Here is a 26,824-nt window from a genome sequence, read left to right as displayed (position 1 = left end):
CAGTCATAAATAACAGTCCATCATGTTAACTCCTTGCTACCTCTTCCAAATATATCAGATTAAAAAGAAATCCTTCCTCTTCTGAATCACAACATTCATGTTACAAATGAGGCATCATGAAAAGAGGTATCCTCTCCTCTGGAAACCATGAAAGTGTTAGAGCCCTGACAATACACCATATGATGTGCCATGGTACAGCTAACAAAGCAGAAGAGTTCACCAATTAAGAAAAGACAGATCTAATCTGAAAGTTGTTAGTTGCTCTGACTGTATGAGCAGGACTATTTGCATCTGCATGTTTTTCTAACAATGCTAAAGGTGTATGTGAATTAGGCTGACAAGGTAAGAATTTCTGAAATTCCTGAATTTCTTCCTCTGAATGGAGGGGCATATACAGAAATCAAATAAATGGTATGAAAATATTTGCTTCAATCCGTCTGACTGCTAACAATTAAACAAGCAAATGCAGGTTTTATATATAAGGTCTTTACGTTTCTCCCAACATCCCTCACATTCAATCCCAGCCCTTAGAGTTGTCTTTACTTAAGGTTGAAGCTACTAATTGTTCCTTTTTGGACTGGTTTATACCTAAGCAACATATCACTACAATTGACACAGGTAATGCCATGAATACAGACATTGTTATAGTCATATAGACGTACTTCTGCAGAGACAGTTTTGGGCCTGTGGCCTTAGGAAAAGAAGCTATATCAATTTAAGCTGTGTTTATAATGACAAAATTGCATTCAATCAAAGGGTCGCAGCAATGATTGTGCTGAGTTAGCCCTTTCTGTTAGGACCAGAAGGGGGGGGTAGGGGAAGAAACACCTTCTACCAAAATAGTTAAATTGCTATAAAAAAAGTCTGTGTATGCAGCTCAGGTCTTATAAGGAAGTGTTCTTAAACATTTATTTCTTGAAACACAAGGTTTCAATCAACAGCCACCGGAGACTCTGGGGTCATGATCTTCCCTGTACGCAACACCCTCAATGTTCTGCATAAAGGTCACAGAGTTTTACCCTTTGTGAATGAAGCTGCCTTCCAAACACTTTGACTACGGAATAAACAGTTTCTAACTCAGCTTGCAAAACTCTTAGCATTGTTTTCTAAGAAAAAAACACACTATTGCAAAGAGATTTCATATTCATACTCTCTGTCGACTCTTTATAAATTAAAGGTCTGTAAAATCTTGAACTTTTATTAAGTCTGTCAGCAACAAGTAAGTGGAGAAGAACACCATATGTTAATTTAAGAAGCCCATTGAGTGCCTCCATTGTATTCCTCAGCTATCCCACTGGCTTAAAGTGCTTCTTACACCATGATATGCTAGTATATTTGTACTGCATTAGCATATACACATAATGAGCACTCATGCTTGGCATCAGATGGACTTGTGTCAAAAGTAAAACATTGTGAGGTTACAGGGAATTTGGAGTATGTTCTTACGAAAGACAGAGGTTTAAAGAAGTAAGAAAACTAATGCTTTGTCGCACCTAAAGCTGGGAGGGAAAACACAAACCAACACCTTTAGGATGTATCTGACTCCCCAGTTCAAGAGAGATAGGGAACTACTAGATAAAGAGTCCAGTGCAGGGCAACAAAGATGACTGGGGAACTGGAGCACCTCTCTTATGAGGAAAGGCTGAGAGAGTTGGGACTTTTTAGCCTGGAGAACAGAAGGCTGAGGGGAAACCTTATTAATGTCTGTAAGTACCTGAAGGGTGGGTGCAAGGAGGTTGGAGCCAGACTCTCTTCAGTAGTTCTTGGTGACAGGATGAGGGGCAATGGGCACAAGCTGGAACATAGGAAGCTCCACTTAAATATGAGGAAAAACTGCTATACGGTGAGGTTGACAGAGCAGTGGAACAGGCTGCCCAGGGAGGCTGTGGAGTCCCCTTCTCTGGAGATATTCAATTCCTGCTTTAGTAGGGGAGTTTGGACTATCTGATCTTCTGAGGTCCCTTCCAACCCCTAAGCTCCTGTGATTTTGTGATCTCTAGAGGTCCGTTCCAACTCTGACAATTCTGTTATCTGCAAATCCCAATATGAATATTTCAAGGATTAATCGTTAGTGTCAAGAAGTGCTTCCAAAACTCAGAATTAAAATGGAAGAGTTATCCTCTGCAGAACTTCATACGGTATTTTAAAAGGAGTTGCTTCTCCTTTCTAAAAGGAGTTGCATTCCTGTTTCTGTCATTGCTCCTATTTGACTGGCTGTCTAGTGCCTGAACCCTACAGAGCTGCCATGCTGCAAATAACACAATGCATATTTCTTTTGTATCTGTTGCTGTTAAGTTATGTTACTGAAATTCGTCCAGGAAATATACCTGTTAATTTTGCTTTAGATAGATTCTATTAAAATGTGAAAATCTTGGCAAGAATGGGGGTGAGACTTGCCCACTATCTGGGTCCCTTTCCCACCCAGCCAACAGGGCAGACTTTTTAGTTCATTATCACCTCATCAGTGCTCCTGTCAGCTGCCAGCAGTGAGAAAGGACTAAGCCACTCACTAATTCCTGGCCTTCCTGCCTCCACTGAAGCAGCAGTAAATCCAGAACAGATGGATGCTCTTTAACCCTCTCAATCCAGACACCTACTTTAATCAGTCTAATCAACCCACTCAACTCAGAACAAGGAGTAACTGACAAGCACAAAATGACAGGCATAGAATGGCAGCTCAGATCTGTAGAGGAAAACCACTGTCTCCAATACTCTGCTGATACAGGAGGCTGCTGGCCACAGGCAGCAGGCCTAGCAGGTAAAGAGCAGGACAGAACTTCTAGTGGAGAAAGTACTAGAGGAAAGGATTACGAAGCAGGAGAAGATGATTAAGCATTAAGGTCTCACCACAAGGATCTCATCATATTACACAAGCTATGAATGCAGACCAGAAGGCACTTACTCCATGCAAAGTCGGTTGAGTTTTGGTTTTGCAAATGAAGCTGAAGTTCAGGCCCATCTTGCAGCTTACTGTCACAGTCTTCTTTCCCAGGACACAAGACATAAGTTTTAAGCCTTGTCTTGTGTTGTCTGAGACTCATCTGACCATGGCTTGCCATTTCAGTGCACTAAGCCAGCAAAAAACTTCAGAAAAATAGGAACATTTTATTGCTAGGTTAGAGTGCTGAATTAGCTTGGTGGAGTTCTCTGAGTGCCAGATACAGCACACAGGAGAAACTGGGAGAGGGGAGCAGGACCAGATGGGTCAGTATCTCAGCCTACTGGGCAGTCAGAACACAAGTCCCCACGTTCCCAGGAGTGCATTTTCAGTCTTTGCCCATACACTGCAGAGCGCAGCTTCATTCATACAAGAAGACGGAATCAGAAATTGCACATGAAGCTAAAATGCTTTGTAAAGAGGATTTTGCTGAACCATAATATGAAGAGGAACTTTTCTGTTTCCTTTCATATTCCTATATTTCAACAGGGCCTAAAAAATTGTGTGGAAAGCATGGCTAATTCCAATATTCAGAGAGAAAGAATTATTTTTCTTAAGATTTTCTGTATAATTTTGTTTTCCTTCACCTGCTGCAGAAGATATGAATAAAGAAACAGTATTATAATTCTCTGGCATCTCAAATAGATTTTCACACTTAAAGGCTTAAAGACAATTGTCACTAATTTATGAGAAAGATATATTTTAAAAGTAGTTATATATTAACTTTAGAGCTTGGAAGCATTATAAAGTGATTTGGCTAAGGTAAACTGCATGCCCAGACAAACTAATGAATGCCATTTAGAACGATTAAACTTCAGTTTTACCATTCTGGAGCACCTTATTTATAAAAAATAAACAGGAACAAATTCAAAGAGTACTACCAAAATGTAAATTAGAGATGGTCACTCATAGGCGGAGAACAAGGTTCTGAAGGCCAACCAACCAAAGAGGAGAAAGTGAAAACATGGGGAACAGAGAAGATAGGAAAGAATCTAGCTGTTTATCTCTTGGTCTCTGTCTTATTAAAAAAAATGTCTATCATGAACAAGAAAACTAATTCCAATATTGCCCTTTAAACAGTACTTCAATAACTGTCCTTTATTTACTTGCAATGGAATATAGACTGTATTAATGGAAAAAAATAACTTATTTCCTAGCAAATTAAATCTAACCTTGGAGTACAAGATACAGTTATATGACTTGAGCATGGTCCAGAGGTCACTTTCGTAAAAGCAAGGTAGACAATTTTTTCATGCCATGCTCAGTTTTCTTTATCCCTAAATGAGATTAATACTTACTTTTTTTCAGAGTAGTCTTTTGAGATGTAACATAGCATTTGTACCTGCTTTAACATTCCTAGATGGAAAGTGCGATATAATGTGAAGTATCACAATGAGAACGGAATGCCACAGCATAAATTGAAATCATAAAAGGCTGCATAGTCAAGAAAATATATTCCTAGAAGTATGTTAAGGCCATGTGGGCACAAGTTACTGTATCCCATTTAATCAGGAAACTCTTGTTCACTAATGGTGTAAGTGTGTATTTCCAAGTCTCAGCAGAATGCCACCAAGTTCATCTGAAAGAGTTAAGAAGTTAGGTAAATGAAACACTTCCACTAAACTACTTAACTCTTACTTCAAATCAGAACACACAGTTAAGACATGAGCTAGAAAAATGTGCAAATGCAGCACATGAATTGCAAAGAGGAATGTAACTTATTTTTGTGTGTGTTCCTTCAGCAAATTAAGCTTTTACATTATTTGTACCATTTATATGAAAACCAGTGTAATTTCTGTCCCTCTAAAACTATTTTCATTAAAGGTCTACAAGTTCTGTTTCAGAAACTGGTAACAAAAGAATAAATTCTTGCACTTAGCTGCATTTAAATTGCATTGAGAGCATATTTACCCATAAAACTGAACAAGATATCCAGCATTTGTATAAATAACATACTCAAGACAATGGAGATGTATCTATACACATGACAAAGTCATCTGGAACACTGCCTCCACAAAATGAGGGCACAAAGGCACCCCTGACTGCACTTTTCAAGTTCCCACACAGAGGAAGTGCTAATCCCATACTTCACGTTGAAAAGGAGGCAAAAGCTACAGCAGTTGAGACAGTGGAGTGAAGCCTTGGTGAGAGGTTCTTCAAAGGGGCTGAGCATGACTACAGTGCGAGAATTTAGTCCACAGGCTTCTTCCAGTTTGGGCCAAATGCAATGTTGACACACTCTGAAGCTCAGCACCAAACACCTTTTCCATTCTCCAACAGTTTACCTGCATTTCTGCATAAAATCTGGGGTTTTTCAGCTCCAAAGACAGCTTCACCTGCAGGGTTTAATTCTTCTGTTTGACACCTTGCTGCTGATTTTCCCTTACTGCACAAAAGAACTTGCTGCAGTGCCTCTTTCACAACTGCTTCTTTGTAGTAAATGAATGCCTTAATAATTGTATTTCAGTTGTAGAGTTGATTAATTTTGACTTTGTTGAATTTGTGACCTTTGCTGAGATCTTTAGGGCTGGGAATTAAGACAGCACACTGTAACACTACTTTAGACATTGTGTGTCTGCCAATTTGTTTCATGCTTCATTTGTCACAAAACCTATGAAACTGTAGTCCAAAGCTAGTTTCATAGTTTTCAGGGCATGGCAAATATGTATTTGTTTTCATTTTAAATTAACATCTCCTGGCTAAATTAATCAAGTTTTTCAGACTCCAATACAAAGCCCTCACTAACAATGGGCACTTAGGATGCAAGACAAATCCAAAGATGAGCTTAGGAAAAGAGAATAGATTGGTCCTCTCACTAAAGTGGTAAGATAAACATATTTAATTTTAGGTATAGACATATAAATAAAAAATGAGAAGGTAGAAAGGATCTGTATGAAAATATGCTAGAAGAACAAAATAAATGAAGCAGCATGTATTTTATATGCACAATATTTATTATTAAAATTTGTGACTCAACCATTAAGATACTTAAAAACCTACAAACCTAGTATCTTCAGATTTTAAGTCCTGACAACACTGAAGTTCTGTGGCCATGGATGAACAAATAATTTCACCTTTTTGATTCAGTTTACTCCTTTGAGGAACAACAGTAGTATTTCCCTGTTTTTATAAAAAAGAAGACTTTGACATGTAAGGTTCTTCAATAAAGAGAAGTAAACTGCCAAGTACTTTTATGTATTGCATATTTCTTTAGAAAATGTGCTTAGCTTAGGTCATAAAGGCTTTCTCCAAATATCAGAAGATATAATTGGCAGACCTAGCCCTTCCAGATTTCCTGCCTACTGAGGGCTTGACGGGCAGCAAGAATTTTGTGGCTACCTTGAACCAACAAACTGAAAGACGCATACTTCTTTCAGTTAGGAAAAAAAAGTTTCCTTTGCATGAAGAATACTCCATATGGATTACCTTCAACAGCAAAATTTCTCCTTAGAAACTGAATCCAAAGTCAGTATTAACAGAAGAAATGAGCCCACATAATATTTACGCAAAATCTCATGGGTATAATATACATATATTTACAAGATAAATTTTTGGTTCTTGCAGACATTCATTAAGATAAGTAAGATCTGGGCTGAAGAATCACAAACACTGTAAGATAATACACTCTCTATCCTCAATTTAGTCTAAACTACCCCCAAAGCACATGCAACTATGTTTAAGCTATCTGTGATATGTTGGTGTAATCTGTCTGCAAAAACCTCCAGAGAACAGTATTCTACAGCCTCCTTAGAACCCTTCTTTACTTTATCGAGATAATTTTGAATTGTCATCTTGTTCTCCAAAATGCCTGAACACACATAATGGCATTTAGGCAAAACCCACCCTTTGGCTTGTCATCCATTTACATTAACGGACATTTTGAACTGCAACAAACTTCTGATTCTGATTCTGACTCTAAGGACACCAGGTAACACAGGTTTCCATTTTGACAATGAACTACTAATTATTTCTTTCCAGCTACCTGCTTTTTCACTTTACGGTAGTTTAATCAGGAATACAATCCCTACATTGTTGATGAGACAGTACTGTGAGAAATGACAGAACTCCTCCTGAGATCCAAACATAAACACATCTATTGTACAACCAAAACTAAGACTTGGCATATGGGGAAACCTGATTGACTTGTCACGATTTAGTCTCAACAAATTAAGGTTGTCTCTTACTTAACACTTCACTATTTTCTAAGCATTTACAAAAAATTCTGAGTTTTCTCAGAAATTCCATAGACTTGTAGATGGAGGTTTTAATTTTGCTTAAAAGAACTCAGAAGTTTTGTTTGGGAAGGGAGAAAACCAAGAGGATACAGTAAATATTCCATGCAGTATAATAACATAGACTGTAGGGACTGCAAACAACCTGACTAATTTTTCCAGTTTTTTGTACACAACTCCCATTTGTTGTCTTCCAGGATTGTAGGGAATCAATTACTTGCTTCAGAGGTTATGTCTCTAATTAAAGCAAATTGACCTGACTTACAAAAAACGGAATTTCTGTTCACCTCCAGAAAATAGTCTGAAGTTAGACTTGGCCTTACCTACACCCCGCAAAGCTACACTGTTATTTTAAAAACAATAAAAGAATGACTCACATATGCACAGTGGCCATATGAGCACATCTAACCTTTGAGATTTCCATTCTTGTATTTTGAACTATGTTGACGATGTCCGGATGGGATTTACAATGGCTCAAAGCTACTATTGTTCACACTACATTAAATCTACAATGTATGCAATGAGATACCATAATATTTTCACTTGGAACTTCTATTAACCCACAACTTGACTGAATTTAATGAAATATGTAGTGCTCACAGAGTTGATTTATATGTATCACTATTTACAGTGCACATTTCTAAAAGAGGAAAAAGCACCCTAAGGAACTCACGGTTCTTTTGACTTTAACAGAATGTAAAAAGTGCCTGATTTGGTTTAGCTCAGCAACACCCTTGGAAGCCCCAGAATCTTACAGCTGGATTAGCGAGGGTGACAGCAATCACTGATGCAGCTGAAACAACTAGCATAGGAAATGTACTATTGCCACCAATCTTGAGCCAAAACACTGCTGAATATTTTAAAACAAAAATGACAGTGGTATTTATGTTTGTTGTGTACGTAAGTATATAGAAACAATAAAAAAGGCACACTGAAGACTTGGAAATCTATTTTTGTCAATGTTGTTTTAGAAATAATTGGGAGTGAAGGATTCATACACCCATTGGAAGATTACACAGATTCTCTTCAACAGATAAACCCTTACTTCCAACACAACTTCTGAATGTATATAATTATAGAAAGTGTATGTTAGAATATAGAAGAAGAGCAGTGCTTGGTACTACAAAAAGCATGCAGAATTAGCTAGCAGAAGGCAGTACACTGGTGACCTTAGAGGTATCTTAAAAGCAGTATGTTTTATACTTTAGTCAAAACAAAACCGTCTCTCCATTCCTTTTCCAGTTTAACACTGGGTTAGCTGAGTAATTTTTGCTAGGAAAAAAGCCTCATTCTTGTTAGTCTTTTAGGTAAGATGGTATCTACAATATGCAGGTTATGGTAAAGACAAACTTTTCCCAAAGCAACACCCTTTGGGCAGCAAAGAACATGGGGCACTAACGCCTTTCAAGACATTATCTTGTGCTACACCTGCTCTTTAAATGTACTTTCTATAATGAACTAGCAAACTGAGAAAAGACAAGACAGTTATTCATACACTAATGATAGAATTGTGTAAGCCTAAAAAATATACATTTTAAAATTCTCATGTATGTATGCTAGATTTCTGCTGATGAGATCCTCCATGGCAATTTGTGTAAGAATGCTGGAATCTATTAATAAAAAAGAAAAATTTAACAAAACCTGAGGTTTCTTAACACTGAAGTTACATGCTACGTTTTTCATATTCTTACTTTCCAAGTCTAATTTGATTGCACAATCTAGAAACTATGCTCCAAGAACTACCGAAGGGATCACTTATACTACACTCAGTCCCCAGAAAACATATATAGAAGAAAAAAAAATATCTCCCATAGAAAGACATGGAAACGAGAGCCCAGTGTAGGCTAAATTCTCAGAAAGTTAATGACTGGATCTCCTTTTCCCAGATCCTCCCTACAACATTAGTAGTCTTAGAAATTACTGAGTGGAACAAACCCCTTTAACACCACCTGGTGTAATTTTCAGCAGTTGGTCTTGCTTCCAGGCCTGTCATGGCTCATTAAGATAGTACAGTACCTTCTCTCTGCAAAACCGTTAGTGAGGACCATAGAATTCAAGATAAAATGAGATTCGGAGGTTTTATCATGGGACAAAACAGGACCGTGACATATCACGCCAAGATTTTAATATCTAGAAAAGCCACAGAAGAAAAGTTTTTCAAGGAAGCTGAAGAGTAAAAACAAGCCAGTTACAAAAGATAAAAATAATTTCCCAATACTTTAAGAAACAGAGTAAATCATAACAGTTTATGTGTGTTCATACAGGGCACTGCATTTACGCAGGCTTTGCTAAGGGTTCACTTCTTTGCTTCTCAGTTTACCTTTCTTGGAAACTTTGAGATTTCAGTTTAATAGTTCTCTCACCTATGTGGATCATTTGACTGAGCAGCTTTGCATTAGCCCATAAACAGGCTAAGCTTTTTCTGCTTGTTCCCATGATTCAGGTCATTCTGGTATCAGTTGCACAGAAAATGGAGCAGCAGGCTGCCTCTATTGCTGCCGCGACACAGAGCACTTCAGTGCTGGAAGGCTCACTGACAATGCAGGAAGACAGAAAGGGTAACGGGCTTCATTCCTTAATTGCCAAGAGAGGAAAAGTGCAAAAGAGCCTCAAGCTTTCAACTGAATAAAAAAAATAACAGCAGAAGCCACCAAATTTCAAGGCAACCGAGATCTCCAATTACATTTATGAGAAGCTTAATGTTTCATTACAGTGAGAACTGTGCAGTTGAAAAATAAAATAAAAATTCTGACCTTTCAGTAAATTTTAGCCTTAAAAGACACAAAATATACCCACAGACTGTATTTCAGCTTTGCTATTGGATTCCATGAGATTCACTTGGAGAGTAAGAGCAGTTAGTTCCAAGATCAGTTTAAATCTAATATATTATTAAATTACATTTAAATGTAATGTCTGTATTGTCCAGTAATTAAAATAGTTAAATTTTCACATTTCATTTCACATTCAGACTACTGAAACTGAACTTTTTACAACTTCAAAATGAAAATCTGACTGGGTGACCATATAAAATGAAAAGAAATATTTATACTTAAACATTTATACTTAAAAATTAAAAAGGACAAAACAATGGGACTAGGATATAGTTACGTTCATTTTCACTGAGTGCCCTGAAAAAGCTATTTTAAAGAAAAAAAAAAAAAAAAAAAGCTCATAGAAGGAAAAAAGGGACTGATACAGATGCACTTGTTCAGCTTTGCCCCAGACAGTAAATCCTATGGACATGGAGTGCCCCCTGTGGGATTTTAGCTTATTTAATTTCACACAAACTAATTATGGGAGATGCTTTGGTATCATTGCTCCAATCACATGATGGCCCATAGACCATTTAGCCCAGTTGGGCCAGGAAAGCCATCCCTTGCAGATGCAAGATTAACATATTACTGCTTTGTAACACTGACAGCAAACATGAAGCAACTTCAAGCTACAGAGACAACTCTTTATACACAGAGAACATACATGTACGTCTGCAACTAGGAATCACTTCTCTGGAGAACTGTTGTTAAACAGTTCTGCATAAACCATAACATACTTAGTTATAAAAAAAGATTATTTAATTTCCAAGAAGACAATTTCTGATGAGCTGACAAGTTATCATTGGATGGACATTAACATTTCTCTGTTTTTTGGGGGTTTTTTTGTTCTGTTCACCATGGGTGCACATAACCTGAAATATTTTTGTTTGGTTCAACTGTTTGCTGCATTTGAAATTACTTCACACCTCATTTTGGATCAACTCAAATTACTTTTCTGGCAAATAAACTATATGCCAATTAATCAGTTTCTCTTGGACTACTTTCAATTTCAACCTTATACTCCTACCTCCAGACAATACTGCTTTATTGCCAAGAGGATGAACTTTTCAGAAGATGAACAACCTCAGCTTCCCCTGACTTCATTTTCAGTTATGAGTGTTGCTGTGCATGTGTTTGCAGTTTCATATCATAGCCAGAAAACGAACATAGACTTATGAACCACCTACCAAATATTTTCAAGTGACCTGCACATCATGCATGAAAACTGCAGCAGAGCCAAGGCTGAACTGTCTTCCCACATTGCCCTGACTAGGTTGGCATCTTTTTAATAGTAGCCCTCATACAGCTCTCACCAGGCCTTCTGATTCTGAGATGAAAGAAGGAACACAATTAAAAGCTTCATTAAGCCACACAGGCCTGGTTCATCACTGCCTACACTCTGTATCAAATGAAAAACTGTCTCTGGGATGTATTAATGTAATTAGAGACTACTGTGATTAATATTCAAAAGGCCACTCATGGAAAGTCACATAAGAAACCAAAAGACATCTTGACAGCTTGGTTTTGAAACATACATAAATTATATTCTATTCAAACAATTCGTTCATCTGTAATAACCTTTTTAAAGAAAAGAGAGGATAGTAAATTATTTCTGGACAAGTAATAATCTTTCTGTTATGTGCCAGCAGGATGAAGGATTCAATTCTGAAGTGCCAACCTTATTATGTAAGTCTGCATCCCTTGAATTATAGGGCTAGCAGCAATTGCAATTAGCAAGAGAAGGCATAATTCAGGAAAGGGCTGTTGGACAGTTTTCCTGGTCTAAAAGAACAGATTGAGAAATGTTCCAACTGGGACTTTTCAACCCTGAAGCAGATGACTAGGAAGGATCTTCTGGTCCTTCTGACTGTAAGAAAAGGCCTGCCTAGTAAAAAAAAATAAAAATAATTTAAAAAAATCTCTTCTCGACATGCAGACACAGTGTCTGTTCCCCTTCCCTATAAGTGCAGTGTCCGCTGCTACAGTTTTGGCAATTGCATGAACTCGGCCCCAGATTAGACTGTTTGCGCTCGGTTATTTTCACACACTGCCAAAATTCGCTGACAACACCAGGAGAAAAAAAGGGAAAGGAAAACTGGTGATTTTCAACAGTTTATAACTCAGCTCAGCCTAAGCAGGTTTTTATGGGACAAAGAACAGAGATTTCTCTGTAGACAGCACTTTATTCCTGCCTAATTTAAAAGATTTGCTGTGAATGATGGAAACATTAGAACTTCTTAAAGAAAACATAACAAAACCAAAAATCTGAGCAGTTCACTAGCATTTTTTTACAGTAGATCATGTTTGGTGAGATAGATAGAGAGACCATTATCTACCTCTCTCATAATTTTTTACACTATTTTTTTTTTTTTTTTAAATAAAATGAAAATATTTGACTTAAAGGAAGAGGGCTTCAAAATACATATTATTTCTTTAAGGAGTGAAATTTCTTCCTTGGAATAATTCACACTTGTTCTATTCTAGTGCCACAGTATTCCCTAAAGAGGGTGAAATTATCTTCTCAGTGCTGCAGAGTCAGTAGTAAACACAAGTTCTACCCTAAGAAACAGTATTTAAAAATGTATTTTACTTAACTAATAACTTAACAACCTCCTATTAAAACCCAGAGGTAACTTTCTGGAGTCCTCTTGTTGCTTTAACATTTTCTTTCAGCCGCATCTAGAATCTCCTAAAGAAGCATTTCCTAAGCTTTTTGCCTTGCTTGCTCCCCTGCCTATTAGCTGACTGCAGGGCCCAAGCTGTTCAACTTACATGTCAATCAAATCTCAAATTTAATCAGCAGTGCTTTTGAGCACCTCAAACTGATCCCAGTGAAGCATGCCCTAAAATCTGGAAAACAATATTGCTTTGCTATATCTTTGAACAGTAGCTGTATAACAGCTATTGTTATCCATTACGGATACCAAAACCAGCTCACTGCTTCACAGAATTGATCACTCATTCAATTACTGTTACTTTTGAGTTTAAATAGTAGGAAACATTTTAACAACAGAAGGTTTCTGCAAAACTAGAAAATAGATGGGAAGAGAGCTTTTTCTAAAAGGCATAGGCTGGGAAAGTAGGGCAAAAAACAATATAGTGGAGTTTATGTATATAAATATAAGATATTTAACTGACTGGAAGCCCTCAGTAGAGACTTGTTTGCAGCAGAGCCTCACGGTGAGGGTGAGTTTTTGAAGTGTGGATGCCTTTGGCAGCTTTATAGAACTTTAAGACAGACCAGCTATGACTAAAACATGCTCAGCTTGTTAACTATACAAACGTAATGTTTTTTCCATCTTTCTCTCCATGTGCTGACAGCATTACCATTCTCTCCAGTGTTTGTCTTCCTTCTGAGGTACAATGGATCTACCAGTTTATGCAGTTCCTGATACTACGTTTCAGTACAACAACTTTCCAACAATAACTTACTCAGCTAAGAGAGGTCATCATTTGAAAGAAGGGAGTAGTTATATTAAAGGCTCTAGAGCTACACAATTCCAAATACATTTCAGGATAAACTGTACACTTCGTGTATATTTTAATGAGAAGGTTTGGCAGAGCAGTTTGGCAGAAGAAAGTACTGCCAAGTGATTGGATATAGGATATATCTCCAGTTGCTTTGGACTCCCACATCACCTTAAGAGCTATTCTTCCCATCCCCCAGTACATTGACTCTTGAGGCAGACAAATTTATAGCTCAATAAAATGTTTTATTAAAAACAAAAAGTGTGGCTTTTAAGTACTGCAGTCTTCCAGTGTCCTTATGCCAGGTCTAGATCAGACTGCTGTGGCTGAATATGAAGCTGGGGAGCCTTGGCTCACTTTATACATCACCCCTAAGTTAGAGTTTCAAGATCTAAGCCACCTCTCTTTCCATTTTGTAACAGCTGTTTTTCTATCCTTTCATTAACAAAAAAAAAGAAAAAAAAAAAGAAAAAAAGAAAAAAAAAAAAGGCTAGAGTTATATAAATAAATAATGGCTCACAAAACCACAGTGGAGGAACCACTGCTGGTCCTGCCAATAAAAATGTTCCTTCTCTTCAGGGCTGGCTAAACAACTGAAAGTGTTGCTAATGAACTGCTGGCAGCACTATCCATCATTGCACTAAATGGATTCATGTCTTTCTAAACTAAAGATAACTATTTATCTATAACACACGGTCAGAAATCAGGAAGTATTTAAGCCCTGGAAGTTTAATTTCTCACTTCTCCCCATCTCCTCAAAGCCTGGTTTTATTTGGGTCTTCTTCTGTCAAGATGTCTATCTGATAGAAAATTTCAAACTCTATTCCAGTGATAATGAATTGTCAACATGGGTTTGAAAAATACCTTAGCAGGTCAGACATCTGCAGCCTGATTTTATCATTACAATTACCTGATATTATGTTTATCTCTTGCCTCTTTCCCTTTTTTGTCATTCAGAACACTGACTTGTGCCTTACCTTAAAGGAGATTATAGGCTACTCCAAGCAAGATGCCACATTCATAAGACACAAAATAATTGAGTCCAAATAACTGTTTAGGAACTTTGGAGATGCTACTGTGCAAATAACAGTAGTCTACTGCAAATGATCAGAGGGAGAGCTCTAAAGAAAGAATTAATGTAGGTAATCCCTGGTCAGAACTCACTTCTGAGGGCTTGACTGATTACACAGACAGTTGTTACCTACAGAGATGTACCCATACAGTGGTTGGTCTTTAGAACACCAGGGATCAAAGGAGAATTCAGAGATATCAATAAAACATGCCTACACATAATGGAAAGCAACACTTACTTCATCTCCAGGACTTCCTCCAAATGTTTCCTTCTTTCAGCTCGTAGGTTGGTCAAATGGGTTTCCTTCTCAGCCAAGGACTGTTGTGTAGAGGACAACTTTGCTTTCATTGACTCTAGCTCCTGCTTAACCTTCTCCATGGCCATCATCAGCTCTTCTACCTAAAACATTTTTGGGGAAGACAGGAAGAGAGAAAACTAGTGTAATGTGACCAGCTGGAACTTACTCAATGTCATAACTAAGTTGGAGCACAAAGGTTACCCATGCATGTACACTGCATAACACTTCTGTAGACTGGAACCACCATTCAGTGCTGTGGACAGAATGTCTACACTTGACTGAAGTAACATTACAGTCTGTGAATTAACATAGTCTGGTCACTGGAATGTTACCATTACAAGACCAAATTATGTATCTTCCACTCTTCGTATTTCTATTTCAGAAAATGTACCACAAGGACAAAAGGATGGCCTATATGTATTAAAAGTAGCCCATAAAACTGCTAGGTATTAAATGGAATACATCAATAATATACTGGAAGTATGTAAAAAAATAACCTATAAATGATGCCAAAAGAAAAACTACACATCCACTTTAAGAACGAAGTTAATGTGTCTGAAACATTGGGACGACTGGGTTCCCCCAGTAGATCTTAAGGAAGGCTACATCCCTCAAAATATCTGTTGAATGATGCTTAATGGCACTTCTAGTGATTTAACAACCTAAAAGGCATTCAAAGAGTTGCTGATGGCAGACTGGTACAGCAGAATAATGCTCCTATCTTTGGCAAATGGGAAAGGTTCAGAATTAACACGACTGTAAATTCTAGCACAGATATTGCATAAATGAATATTGTTACATATTATTTTGAACTTGGAGCAGTTTCTGTCTCAGCTAGAATTTATCACTAATTAACACGCAAAACCACAATAAATGCTCAATTATAGCTACATGTAACATACAAGAATCTCTAGCTATTCTTTTAATAATTTTATAGTAATGCTTGGTGGCACATATTACTTTCACTGACTTGTTCCATATAGATTTTCTCCTTCTATTGTAACCAAGTGCTCATAAACAATTTTGTCATGTGCTTCAAATGGGAGAAACTCAGACGCTATTGTTGCACATAATCAAACCTTTGTATAAATTTAGTATGAGAATGCAGCACTGCATTGCATTTATGTCCCTGCATAACAATCAACTAGTGCTTCATCCTGGACCTGAATTACTAAAATGATATTAAGCTCAATTTCTACTTACTTATTTTTACAAAGAGAGTTGTGCACATCACTTGCTATAAAGGTGCTGGAGGATGAAAGGTACGGAACACACAACCCTTTGCTTTAATAAATTCAGTACTCCCAAAGGCACAGCTAACACTCCAGGATAAACACAGATAACAAGATTGGTTTTCATCCTCAATCAGGGATAGAGCAAGAAACACTGCAGTTCAGAATCAGCAGATTTAGAAAAACCACTGTGCAGCGGTTACTGCTGCAAGCCCATCTACTTCCACTCAAATGCAGCTGACAATAAGCATTCTTTTTTATGCCCAGAAAATTAAGAAAAATTTAAAATATGTAATTATCAAAAAACTATTCAACATATACAGCAAATAATTCATCCAGTACTCAACAGACTGAAGGAGAACTTCAGTAAAAGAGAGTCTAAACTGGCCAGCATGCATACAATAACCAAACTTCCTGTCTTAGTGTTTAGTGTGCAAAACAAGAGCAGAAACCCTGTCAATTACAAAAACAAAGAGAAATCTCCATAAAAGGAAATAGAGAAAATAACAGAAAAGAATGCAAAGAAAAATTGCAGAAACAATGAACAGTGAAAATACTACTAGGAACAAAATATATTACTAGAAAGAGACAAACAGCAACGTGCTGGGGAAGTGAAGGTGTACTAGTATACCAGCTGTTAGGATATGAGCTTCTACTTACTTGGGGTGGATCAGAATTACCTACATAAACATTTTCCTTTAATCTGTCAAGAACAAGAGGCAGGCCAACTACAAAACCCTGTACTTATAAAACAAAACAACCTCAAATAAAAAATAAACAAGCTCCCTGTCAACTGCAGCAATCTAAACACTTTTTGTCAATCTGTCAGTTGCCAAGATCTCCCTTACGAAAAAAGGCTGAGGGAGGTGGGTCTTTAGCTTGGAGAAGAGGAGACTGAGGGGCGACCTCAACAATGTTTATAAATATGTAAAGGGTGAGTGTCAGGAGGATGGAGCCAGGTTCTTCTCAGTGATGTCCAGTGATAGGACAAGGAGAAATGGGTGCAAGCTGGAGCATAGGAGGTTCCATGTAAATGTGAGGAAAAACATTTGTACTGTGAGAGTGACAGAGCACTGGAACAGGCTGCCCAGAGAGACTGTGGAGTCTCCTTCACTGGAGACATTCAAAACCCTCCTGGACACATTCCTGTGTGATGTGCTCTGGGTGATCCTGCTCTGGAAGGGGGGTTGGACTAGGTGATCTTTCGAGGTCCCTTCCAACCCCTGAGATTATGTGATTCTGCGAAGATAAAATAATATTTGATGCAACAGCTTTCCATAATCAGGTTTGAAAGATTTCTGACATCCTTCAATCCATTCCCAGTCATCAAGATTTGTGGTGGCAACATCTGTTGCAGATCTGTAGCATAACAGTTCCATGCTGTTAAGAAGACATGCTGCTAGTGGCAGATATCTTGGCCAGGTCTCCTAGTGCTGGGTGGCAAGATCCAACCCTGCAGGAGCACTTTGCAGGAGCAGTTCTTGCAGGTACTTAAATCCTTTTCTTATTGTTCCATTTGGTCATTCTTTTAATTCTAAGGTTATATTCCGTATTTTTGCAGGTTAACAGAAAATTGACCTAAACATGCATTAGAAGTGGCTGGAATGTAGGTGGCTTTTAAACTGTGCCAACAACTTAGTTCATGTAATTGCTATTAGCGTTCTATCTTCTCCAGCAAGTACCATTTGTCATGTGATTTACTAAAGACAAAATTCACCAAAACAGTGATAACAGTATCCACAATAAGGACTTAATTGTTCAGATTGTTAGAGATATTCCATGGGAACATATAAATTGAACTTCTATAAAACAAAATGTTTTATTTGGCAGCTTATGAATCTTAGTGTAGACCTGTCTGTATATGTCCTAGTAATAGTCTTGTGAGAAATGATACATGAATATTCACTGGAAGCAAACTGCTTGCAAAGCACATCTAATTTAGCCTATACAAAAAAACCCTTGATATTTTTCCCCTAAGAGCAGCTAATTATATAATAAAGAAAAAATACTTGCCAATAACCAGAGTTCTTGGCATGCTGAGACATTTCCAGGAGACATCCTGTTGACATTTTAAATTTAACTGCAGGTAAGCTTCTGCCCTGCCAGCTGTAACTAGAAAGTCTCAATTTCAGAAGGTGTAAAGAGGGCAGGCTTGCTCCTCTTTCCTCTGTGCTGAAATGACAGCATGTACAGCAGAGTGTATCTTTGACTACCTGTGACTCACCTGTGATTCAGTTCTCTGTAGACAGGCCTGAAAGGCCTCTGTGTATTCTGAGTTGGATGGATCTTCAGAGAACTGAGATGGAGACTATTTTTCATTGTTTTTAGGCCCTAAGTGACCTGATCAGGTGACATCTTATCTTTAAGTAAGAACATGAAGCTGAATGAAGTTTCTATTAGAGGAGAAAGTTCCTAAGGGACTGAACAAACTAGGTGAAAGAAGGCAAACTATATAAATTAGATTGGTATGAGAATCAGAAATAGAAAAGGGAAATGTCAGTATATGACAAATTTTTTATATAGTATTGCATCTCCTTAGAAAGCATGAAAGCAAGGTGGAGAGAAAAGGCAGTAAAACAGTTTTTCTACCATTTCAATGGCAGCTTGTAAAGAAACAGAAGTTATGTAATACCAAAAAAATTAAGTCCTTTTCAGGAAGCTGTCTACCATCTTAACTTCCCATCTTCCTGTAAACTCTACCTTTAGGTTCCTCTGATGCAACTTTTATAACCAGAAAACAGGCTGTTACATAAACATACAGGTACCACATTATCTCCAGGTATGTGCTATATCTGGTGACATTATCTGGGCATTCGGTAATGTGAAAGCAGGGACTTCCAAAGGGATTGGTCAGCCTGCCCAGAAGTCTTAATAACAGCTAGTAAAAACTGAGAAAAGGACTGGATATGCAAAACACGGATGAGGCTGCGAGCCCTACCAACCACCATACTAGCTCATGGAAAGACTAATGATCATCAGGGCAGGCAAGCTTGAATTCCCACCTGTTACAAGAGAACTAACGCGCTGCTTAAAATTGCTGAGACACAGCAGATATTTCATGCCCAGACTAAGACTACATGGTACTGGTTGCCTCTTAAAACGTGAGCACAAATACTCCCAATACAAAGGTCAGACCAGACACACAGGATAAATGAAGCAGCTTCAGGATGCCCAGACACTTCAGTACGTTTAGATTACAACACAGTGGAGCAGCTGCTTTTTTCAGCTCACTCAACCTGCTGGCCATACTTCTTTTTATGCAGCTGAGGACATGACAGGCTTTCTGGCGTGCAAGCACATATTGCTAGCTCATGTTCAATTCTTCATCCACCAGTTCCCCCAAGTTCTTCCCTGCAGGACTGCTGCTCCCAATCCATTCATCTCCTGGTTTGTACTGATTGCCTCAAAACAGGTGCAGGACTTTGCACTTGGTCTTACTGAACTTGATGTGTTTTTTCACTGATTCATCTGAAGTTTCAGTTGTACAGATGGTCCAAGGTATCTGTTTGTCTTGATATTTTTTGTTCTTCATTTTTTTTCTTTTGATCAAGCATAAAAGACTACACAACAGCCCATAATTAAAGTCTTCAAATGGCATGACAAAAAGATATGACTATTATACTAAAAACCCTAGTCCAAAACTGGAGATACTGTATTTAGATGAAATAATGGAAAACCTACAGTTCAATGTTTAATTGCAGGCCTGAAAACAGACGCATTTTTATGTTTCTGATTTAAGGGAAGACACAGTGGGCTACGGCATAGCTGGTTATATCCATTATCATGTTTCAAAAGCTCCAGACATAAAACAATATGATGACATTTTAGAGAATAAAGATATAAATACCAACATGAACAATTCGTTTTCCATGAGCATTGTATAAATCAATCACTAGAGATCTTATTTTCAAAACCACCTCAGCAGGCTAACTTGTATATTTAAAATTATTTGCTTTCTGAACATAGACCTTTCTTGTATAAACAATTAATTAGCACTACAAGACAAAATGTACTAGAAATCTGTACTTTTGCCCAGAATGAATTAGGCCAGCAAAACAAAAAGTCTTGCAATTACAAGTCAGTAGTTAGAACACTACAAGGACTGAAAAAAATAATTAGCATTTCTCATAAAGCACAACTTTCTCAGAGGACTCTCTCCTCCTCTTTTACAGCTCTTGAGTTTATAAGTTATTTTATGTACATTACTGAAATGATAAAGGGACTGCAAATTTCTGCACTATCTTTTACTTAGTTGAACTGATTAGATTGCAGGACAGAGGGAAGCGAAAGAAATAGACATGAAAAGAAACACAAAGACAAGAATTCTGGCTCCATGCAAACTTGTTTGGATCCCAGAAAATTTTCCCAGAACAGATGTTGAGACATGGAAAAAGCGCAGGCCAGACTTGGGACTTAAGTATGTAATTTAACTGCCTCAAGTAACATATTACAGGGAGAAAGCATTGAGTCTGACATAACTTGGATTGCCAGCAGGACCAGATGGTTTGCTTAAATCACAAGCTAATAAACCTTTACAAAAAGTAAGAGGGAAATGAATTATGGTTTCATCATTGCCCCATTTTCGTTAAAGCAGCAGGGTGGCTTTAGGTACTCTTAAAGACTGTATCCAAGACACTTAACTAAATTCTTGGCTATTCTGAATTAAGGGAACAACATTCAAATTCTTCTAGATATTGGGAAAGCTGTTAGGCACAGCTTTTTTGAGACCTAAAAATATCAGAAGAAAATATGAGAAGAAAGCAGGAATAATAATAAAAAAAAATTCTCCTTCCCCCCAGTAAAATAAAAATGTAATTTCTGGTTTGGAAGATAAGGATGGCCCTCAACTAAAGAACAGCTGAAAGCTCTGCCATACCAAGAGCAGAAGGGTATAAAGCAGAATAGCTCTGACCCACCACACAGACTGAAGCTCTGGCTCTGATTCAAGCCTCTCTTATTCACCACCAGTGCATGAATGATGCATGCATTATGGCTACTGGCTTCTCTACTATGGCAGTGTGACCACCACTAATCCTTCTGAAGCAGAAACATAATGGCTTAAGATTCTTTAACTTCATTTTTATTCTGTAAGTGTAGGCACTATTAAAGATAAACTAAGGTGAACATATCTCCACCTAGAGTTTTCTTCTCTACACTGTATGTACCAACCTACATAAATGCTGTACTTGTTCCGTGTGACCACCATCGATGAACTTTGCCATAAGATCCTATGCAGACAAGTGAAAAATTGTTTTTTCTCACAAGCTGGAATTCCTTAGTTGAAGACCCTACCTAAAGGAAGTTGGAAATAAACACAGCAGAATATTGTGCAACAATTAAGATGTTTCTATACGACACATTTACCTCCATCTCCAAGAGGATAAAAAATTTACAGCCCCCTGTTTGCCAAGGTCAGCTGTGTACGTTAAGAGTACTATGGCAGACTGTGCACAGGGGCAAGGGGAGAAGGTCTGATTTGCTTACAATAAAGAGGGAAGTCAGTAACAAAGCTGTGAAAACAGTTGGTGGATTATCAGTTCTTCAGAGGAGAGGCTAAATATTCTGATAATCTGTAATATACAGCAGTAACTTTAGGGTTTAAGTTTGCGTTTCTTTATACTATCGAATGAAACCACCATAGAATCATAGAAACGTCTGGGTTGCAAGGGACCTCAGAGATCATCCAGTTCCAACTCCCCTGCCACAGGCAGGGACATCATCCGCTAGACCAGGTTGCTCAGACCCCCATCCCACCAGGCCTTGAACACTTCCATTAACAGAGTCTCCACAAATCCTCTGGGCAACCTGTTCTCATGTCTTACCACCCTCTCAGTGAAGAATTTCTTCCTAACATCTAATCTAAATCTACCATCTTTCAGTTTGAATTTGTATGTGGCTTTCTTAAGTCTTTGTGCACTTAATTTTTAGATTGTTAGGGTTTTGTACATTCAGCGTCCCTAATAAAATACAGTGGTTTTGTGGCTTAACAGAACTTGTGCCACTGTCCCATTCTTACACTATCTATTAGGAAAAGGAAAGGAGAAATACAAAGAGAGAACAAAAGACTATGGTTTCAAAAGCTGCAGGATACTATAGTTGAATGTGAATTTTCTTATCACTGTGAAAGTGAGACAGCTGATTTATCTTGTTTCCATGAGTTGGTCTCTCAACAAAAACTTTCATTATAACAAAAAGCATCTGAGGATGGTCTGGAGTTAAGGCTCCTTACTGTCTCCACTGATGACTCTAGGCAATGAAGACTATTAATATTAGACTGACCAGATGAGATCTGACATTACTATGTTAGTCCTGCAGAACGCACAGAAATAGAAATATAGGAGTATCAATCAAGGGAGCTTTTTGCTCAGACTCTTAGAGTACTGAGCTCTTGTATGAAGGAGGAGGAATCAAAAATCACAGATGTTCGGAAAAGAGAAAACTCCTGAGCCACTAGACTTCAGGACTGAGTAAGTCACAGCTGTGTCCTGTTTGGCTATCTGGAGGTAGCTTTGACAGTTGTATCTCCGAAATGAGGGCCATAAGCCATATAAATAAGCAACAGCCTACTGCTGGGACAAGAGCTCTCGAGAAGGAAGCAATAACTGTGTCTGCTTAACACATTCTGAATATTTGAGTCAGGCCTGGACAAAACAGTGAAAAACTGAATTCTGATTTCCACTGAAGACAGAAACCTGCTGTACTCTCTGGTATCTGAAGACTGTAACAAATTAAAAATTTGTTTCTGCATTTCCCTCAACTGGAACCATTATCCAATAAAGTATTCCCATTGTGCTATTTTACCCTTGTAATCATACCAAAGGAAGCTGTCCTGTTTTATTTTACATGGATCTACAGTCTTCGGAAACTGTCTTGTGTTTATCTTCTGTGGGTTGCAATGAATCTCACCAGCCTCTTAGGAACACAGCAGCAATCATTACTTCAAGGAATAACAAACAATTCAAGGCATAACAAACTATCTTGCAAAAAACTGCATTTTGATCACCATTTAAAAATCTCTACAGAGGCAGACAGACCAGAATTCAACTTATTCAGCACATTCTGCACACATTCATTTCGCACAATTTGTTATGTTCAAAGAGACTCTCTAGACCTATGGTTAATTCGTGATACTTCAGCCACAAATCCAAACACAGACACCTTCAAAATAACCTTTCTTAAGGTACATCTGTTCTGTGATTGCTGCTAAGGTAGCAGTAGCAATGGGGCCAAAGGAAGCCTTTTAGCCCAGAGTAATTGCCCAAGGATTTCAGCAGGTTTTTACAAGCCTTTTGCAGACTGTGCTGATTTCTATTTTGCTGCATTAGAGACAGTACCAAGTTAACTAGAATATGTCACTATGGCAGACAGTTTGGACATAATTGAATAATATTAAAAGTAAGTATTCAATGCTGTGCAGCATAGCGTAGATTGTTGATTTATATGGCATAGATTGATTCTCCAAAGAGAAAAATTCTGGGATGATGTGTTAACTCAATACCAGCAGTCAAAAAAATGGTATGCTAATTCCACATACAATTTTTACACTCTTTTCCCTAAAGACATTAAGGATCATGAACATAAATAAATGAAAGCACACTCAATTATCTGAAAGCACATGCATTGCCACAGGACAGCTGAACATGTGGCTAACTGAAGAAGTACAGTCTCATTGGCAAGCTCAGGATAATTTCCACCTCTACTAACTTGTGGAAGCAAATCTTCAGCGTTGTAGTTAACAGAAAGCAAAGAGCAGAACCTAGCCACAGTAACTAAAAAGTAATTCCACCCTACTGAGCCAATTTAATTCAGTGATTCAGGCTGAAATTCAGTGAAGGGTTTGAAGGAATATTATGGTAAACAGCAGTACAGCAACATCTGGAAGCTTTTGTGTGAGTAAGAAACATTTCAAAAAGGAGAGGCATCCTCAATTTAATTAATCTTAGCTCTGACACTCTTCTGTGTTCTTCTGTACAGAAGAATGGGCCAGAAAGAAATGCAATTTATTTTCTTGCACTTCATAGATTTTTTGGAAAATAAATTATACCAGAAAAAAAAAAAAGAGTATATATTTTTAATTTATTAATCTAATGTACTAGTCTAATTAACTTTTCTAACGATCTAATCTGCATACTATTGTATCACACTTGCATCTAAGATTGCAGAACACAGCTGGAAACTGAAAAAGAAATTCCAAATGAAAAAAGCACAAGACTAGCCTTAAACAAATATTAACAGAAATATTTGCTAAGGTCCCTACAACTCCAAGCAAACATTAATGTAACCAAATCTGCATGATTTTCTCAAGGTGAGAAAATAATGAGATCTCAAGGTGACTCAAGACTTTCATTTTGTCTTGAGCCACAACACATAAAATACTATCTGGAGGTAGGTACTTGAGAAAATAATGTAACAGAGAGATGCCAAGATAAAGCTTTGCCTAGAATACTCGACTATAATGAAAGACATATTGTAAAATCAGTATTTATGTGTTAATAAAAAGGGATAAAGATCCAGACAAAACAATCTTAAAATCGTATTTGCACCAGATCTCTACCTAACAGTTTCCAGAAATATTTCTCATTTCATTAAATGAGAACGTGTCTTATATGGAGAAATGCTCAATTTATGTTTTTAACAGAGGTTATTGATCCTTTTGGCGTCCCCAGTTCTCCTAAAAGTAACCATATTTTGCCCACTTTGCAACCTTAAATGAGTGCAACAAATTTAAAAAAGGAGGTATTCCCTATCAAATTAGAAAAAGATCTTTGTCCCAAAGTCTTTGAGCTTGATTTTTTATTCATCCTTTTTTCCCCTATTAATTCCTGTCTACTGCAGACAGAAAAAACAATCCCCAACTCCCTTGTTAGCACAGCTGAACATCTAAGACAGAAAAGAATAAGAATTCCATCCTGTTACACCTCTTAAAAGGTACATTACTGAATACTGACAGAACTACATACTGAATCACCCCTGCCATTTAAGGAGTGTGACTCAATAAAAATCTAGGTATTTTAAAAGGAAGAGGCTACGTAACCATTTAAATACCTGAGAAGAGGCAACTTCAGGGAGAAGTAGTGCCTCTAAAAGTGACTGCAAGCATATCCATTGGCAAGGACACAGTGCCCAGTCAACTTCAGCTTGCCAAAATGCTTTCGCTAACCAAAGAAAAAGAATCAGACAAAAGGATGAAAAAAAAATATCTTGAAAAACAATGGCAAAACTATCCTTCAGGCTGACAGCTGTGTTAAAAGTTTTTAAAACAATAGATCATAGTAAAATAAATTAAAATATTAGGTTTTAGCACAGATTTTTTAATTAATATGAATTCAATACGCAAATGGCGTTGTACATGCATGCATATACACACACTCCAAAAACCAAAATTAATTTGGCAGACGTTTATAGAAAGGAATTTTGCAAAAAATATTAGAGAGAAGTTTAGCCAGTGATAACGTAAACAGTGTGGAAAAATCAGTGGCAAGCAATGAGGCTGCAGAACCTACACCTCCAAACCATATCTTGGATCACTGCCTTGATCTCCAATCACTTGTTTATCAAACTTCTTATTAGGAGATAGAGAAGAGACAAAACCACTCATTAAAAGCAAACTGTTCAGCATTTGTTACAGAGCTGTCAGAATTCTGACATTTCTACGGTGCTCAGAAATATATAGGTAATTCCTGTAGAAATTATATTTTATATTTTCCATTTACATGAACTTGTATGAAGTAACTTGACGTGTCAGAATTTGTGCTGTTAACTAATACCAACATTCAGCATTCCAGCATTCATAGCTTAGAATACATTTTAGATCTAGTTCAGTAACAGAATGCTCAGGAAATAGAATGTGTTTTAATTTATTGTGCATTTTTAGAAGGTACTTGGTGAGATAGGGCCCAATATATAACAATTCTTTTGTAAATGTAGTTTCTATTCTTACAATAAAATGTAGTCTAAGGAATATAAGCTAGAAAGTTAAAATGGGACCAGAATGGTGGTCTGATGGCAGAGCAAATAAGAGGTATCATTCAAAACTTGGCTAGAATTTCTGTAAAGTAACTTATGAGTAAAAGAGAAAAGGCTCTTGGAGGCTGTACTCTACATTCAAACATCTGCAGATCTTGTACCTAAAATAAGGAAATCCCAGTGAAGAGGAGATGGGGAAAAGGAGAGGATTGTGAAGGAGGTTCTAGTTGAGTTATTAATATATTTCATATTTATTTTTCCTTAACAAACAGATGTGAATTTTGAAGTAGTCACATGTGATAGGGAATTTCAGGAGTCTTGTTATCAATATATTTTACACGTAATATGTACCAGAAAGAATATTAAATGCTGCTGAAGTAACTCATAAAGATACTGGGAGAAAGGAATTAGCATAATAAAATATATTTAAACAATACATTTCTATTACAATATTCAATCTTTTGTTTTTTTCTCAACAGGCAAAGCAGAGAAACTTGCTTTTTATCCTGTAGGATAAAAAGATACACTGTATGAACATATATATAGCTTTTTATAGGTCTACATACCTAACCTCATTTAAAATTTCCCACTGAGAAATGTAACTTCAAAAAAGTTGATGGAAGGTGTCAAGCTCAGACTGTCAACTCAAAAATTTCAGTTTAAGTAACCACTTAGGGAAGGAAGGAATGAACAGGTAATGGCCAGTATTTCCTGCATTTAGTTGTCATGACATTTTAGGGTAAGGAGTTAGATGTTAGCTGATATGACACAAAGAGTGCATTTAAGCTGGAGTTGATATTAATGA

At 37.3% G+C, this 26,824-nt stretch overlaps 1 protein-coding gene across 2 annotated transcripts in view; it reads right to left on the bottom strand.

Moving 5' to 3' along the window:
• Positions 1-26,824, bottom strand: part of ERC1 (ELKS/RAB6-interacting/CAST family member 1) — a 269,913-nt gene that overhangs the window by 76,314 nt on the left and 166,775 nt on the right. For both annotated transcript variants that reach the window (XM_009995202.1, XM_009995203.1), the window contains one exon: positions 14,762-14,922. In XM_009995202.1, the coding sequence (XP_009993504.1) occupies positions 14,762-14,922 (161 nt within the window). The remainder of the gene's footprint in view (positions 1-14,761; positions 14,923-26,824) is intronic.

The sequence above is a fragment of the Chaetura pelagica genome, unplaced genomic scaffold (genome assembly GCF_000747805.2).
Source record: "Chaetura pelagica isolate M959 unplaced genomic scaffold, ChaPel_1.0 scaffold343, whole genome shotgun sequence".
Lineage (NCBI taxonomy): Eukaryota > Metazoa > Chordata > Aves > Apodiformes > Apodidae > Chaetura > Chaetura pelagica.
Note: the sequence above shows the minus strand (reverse complement) of the source record. Positions and strands in the feature narration are given on the sequence as shown.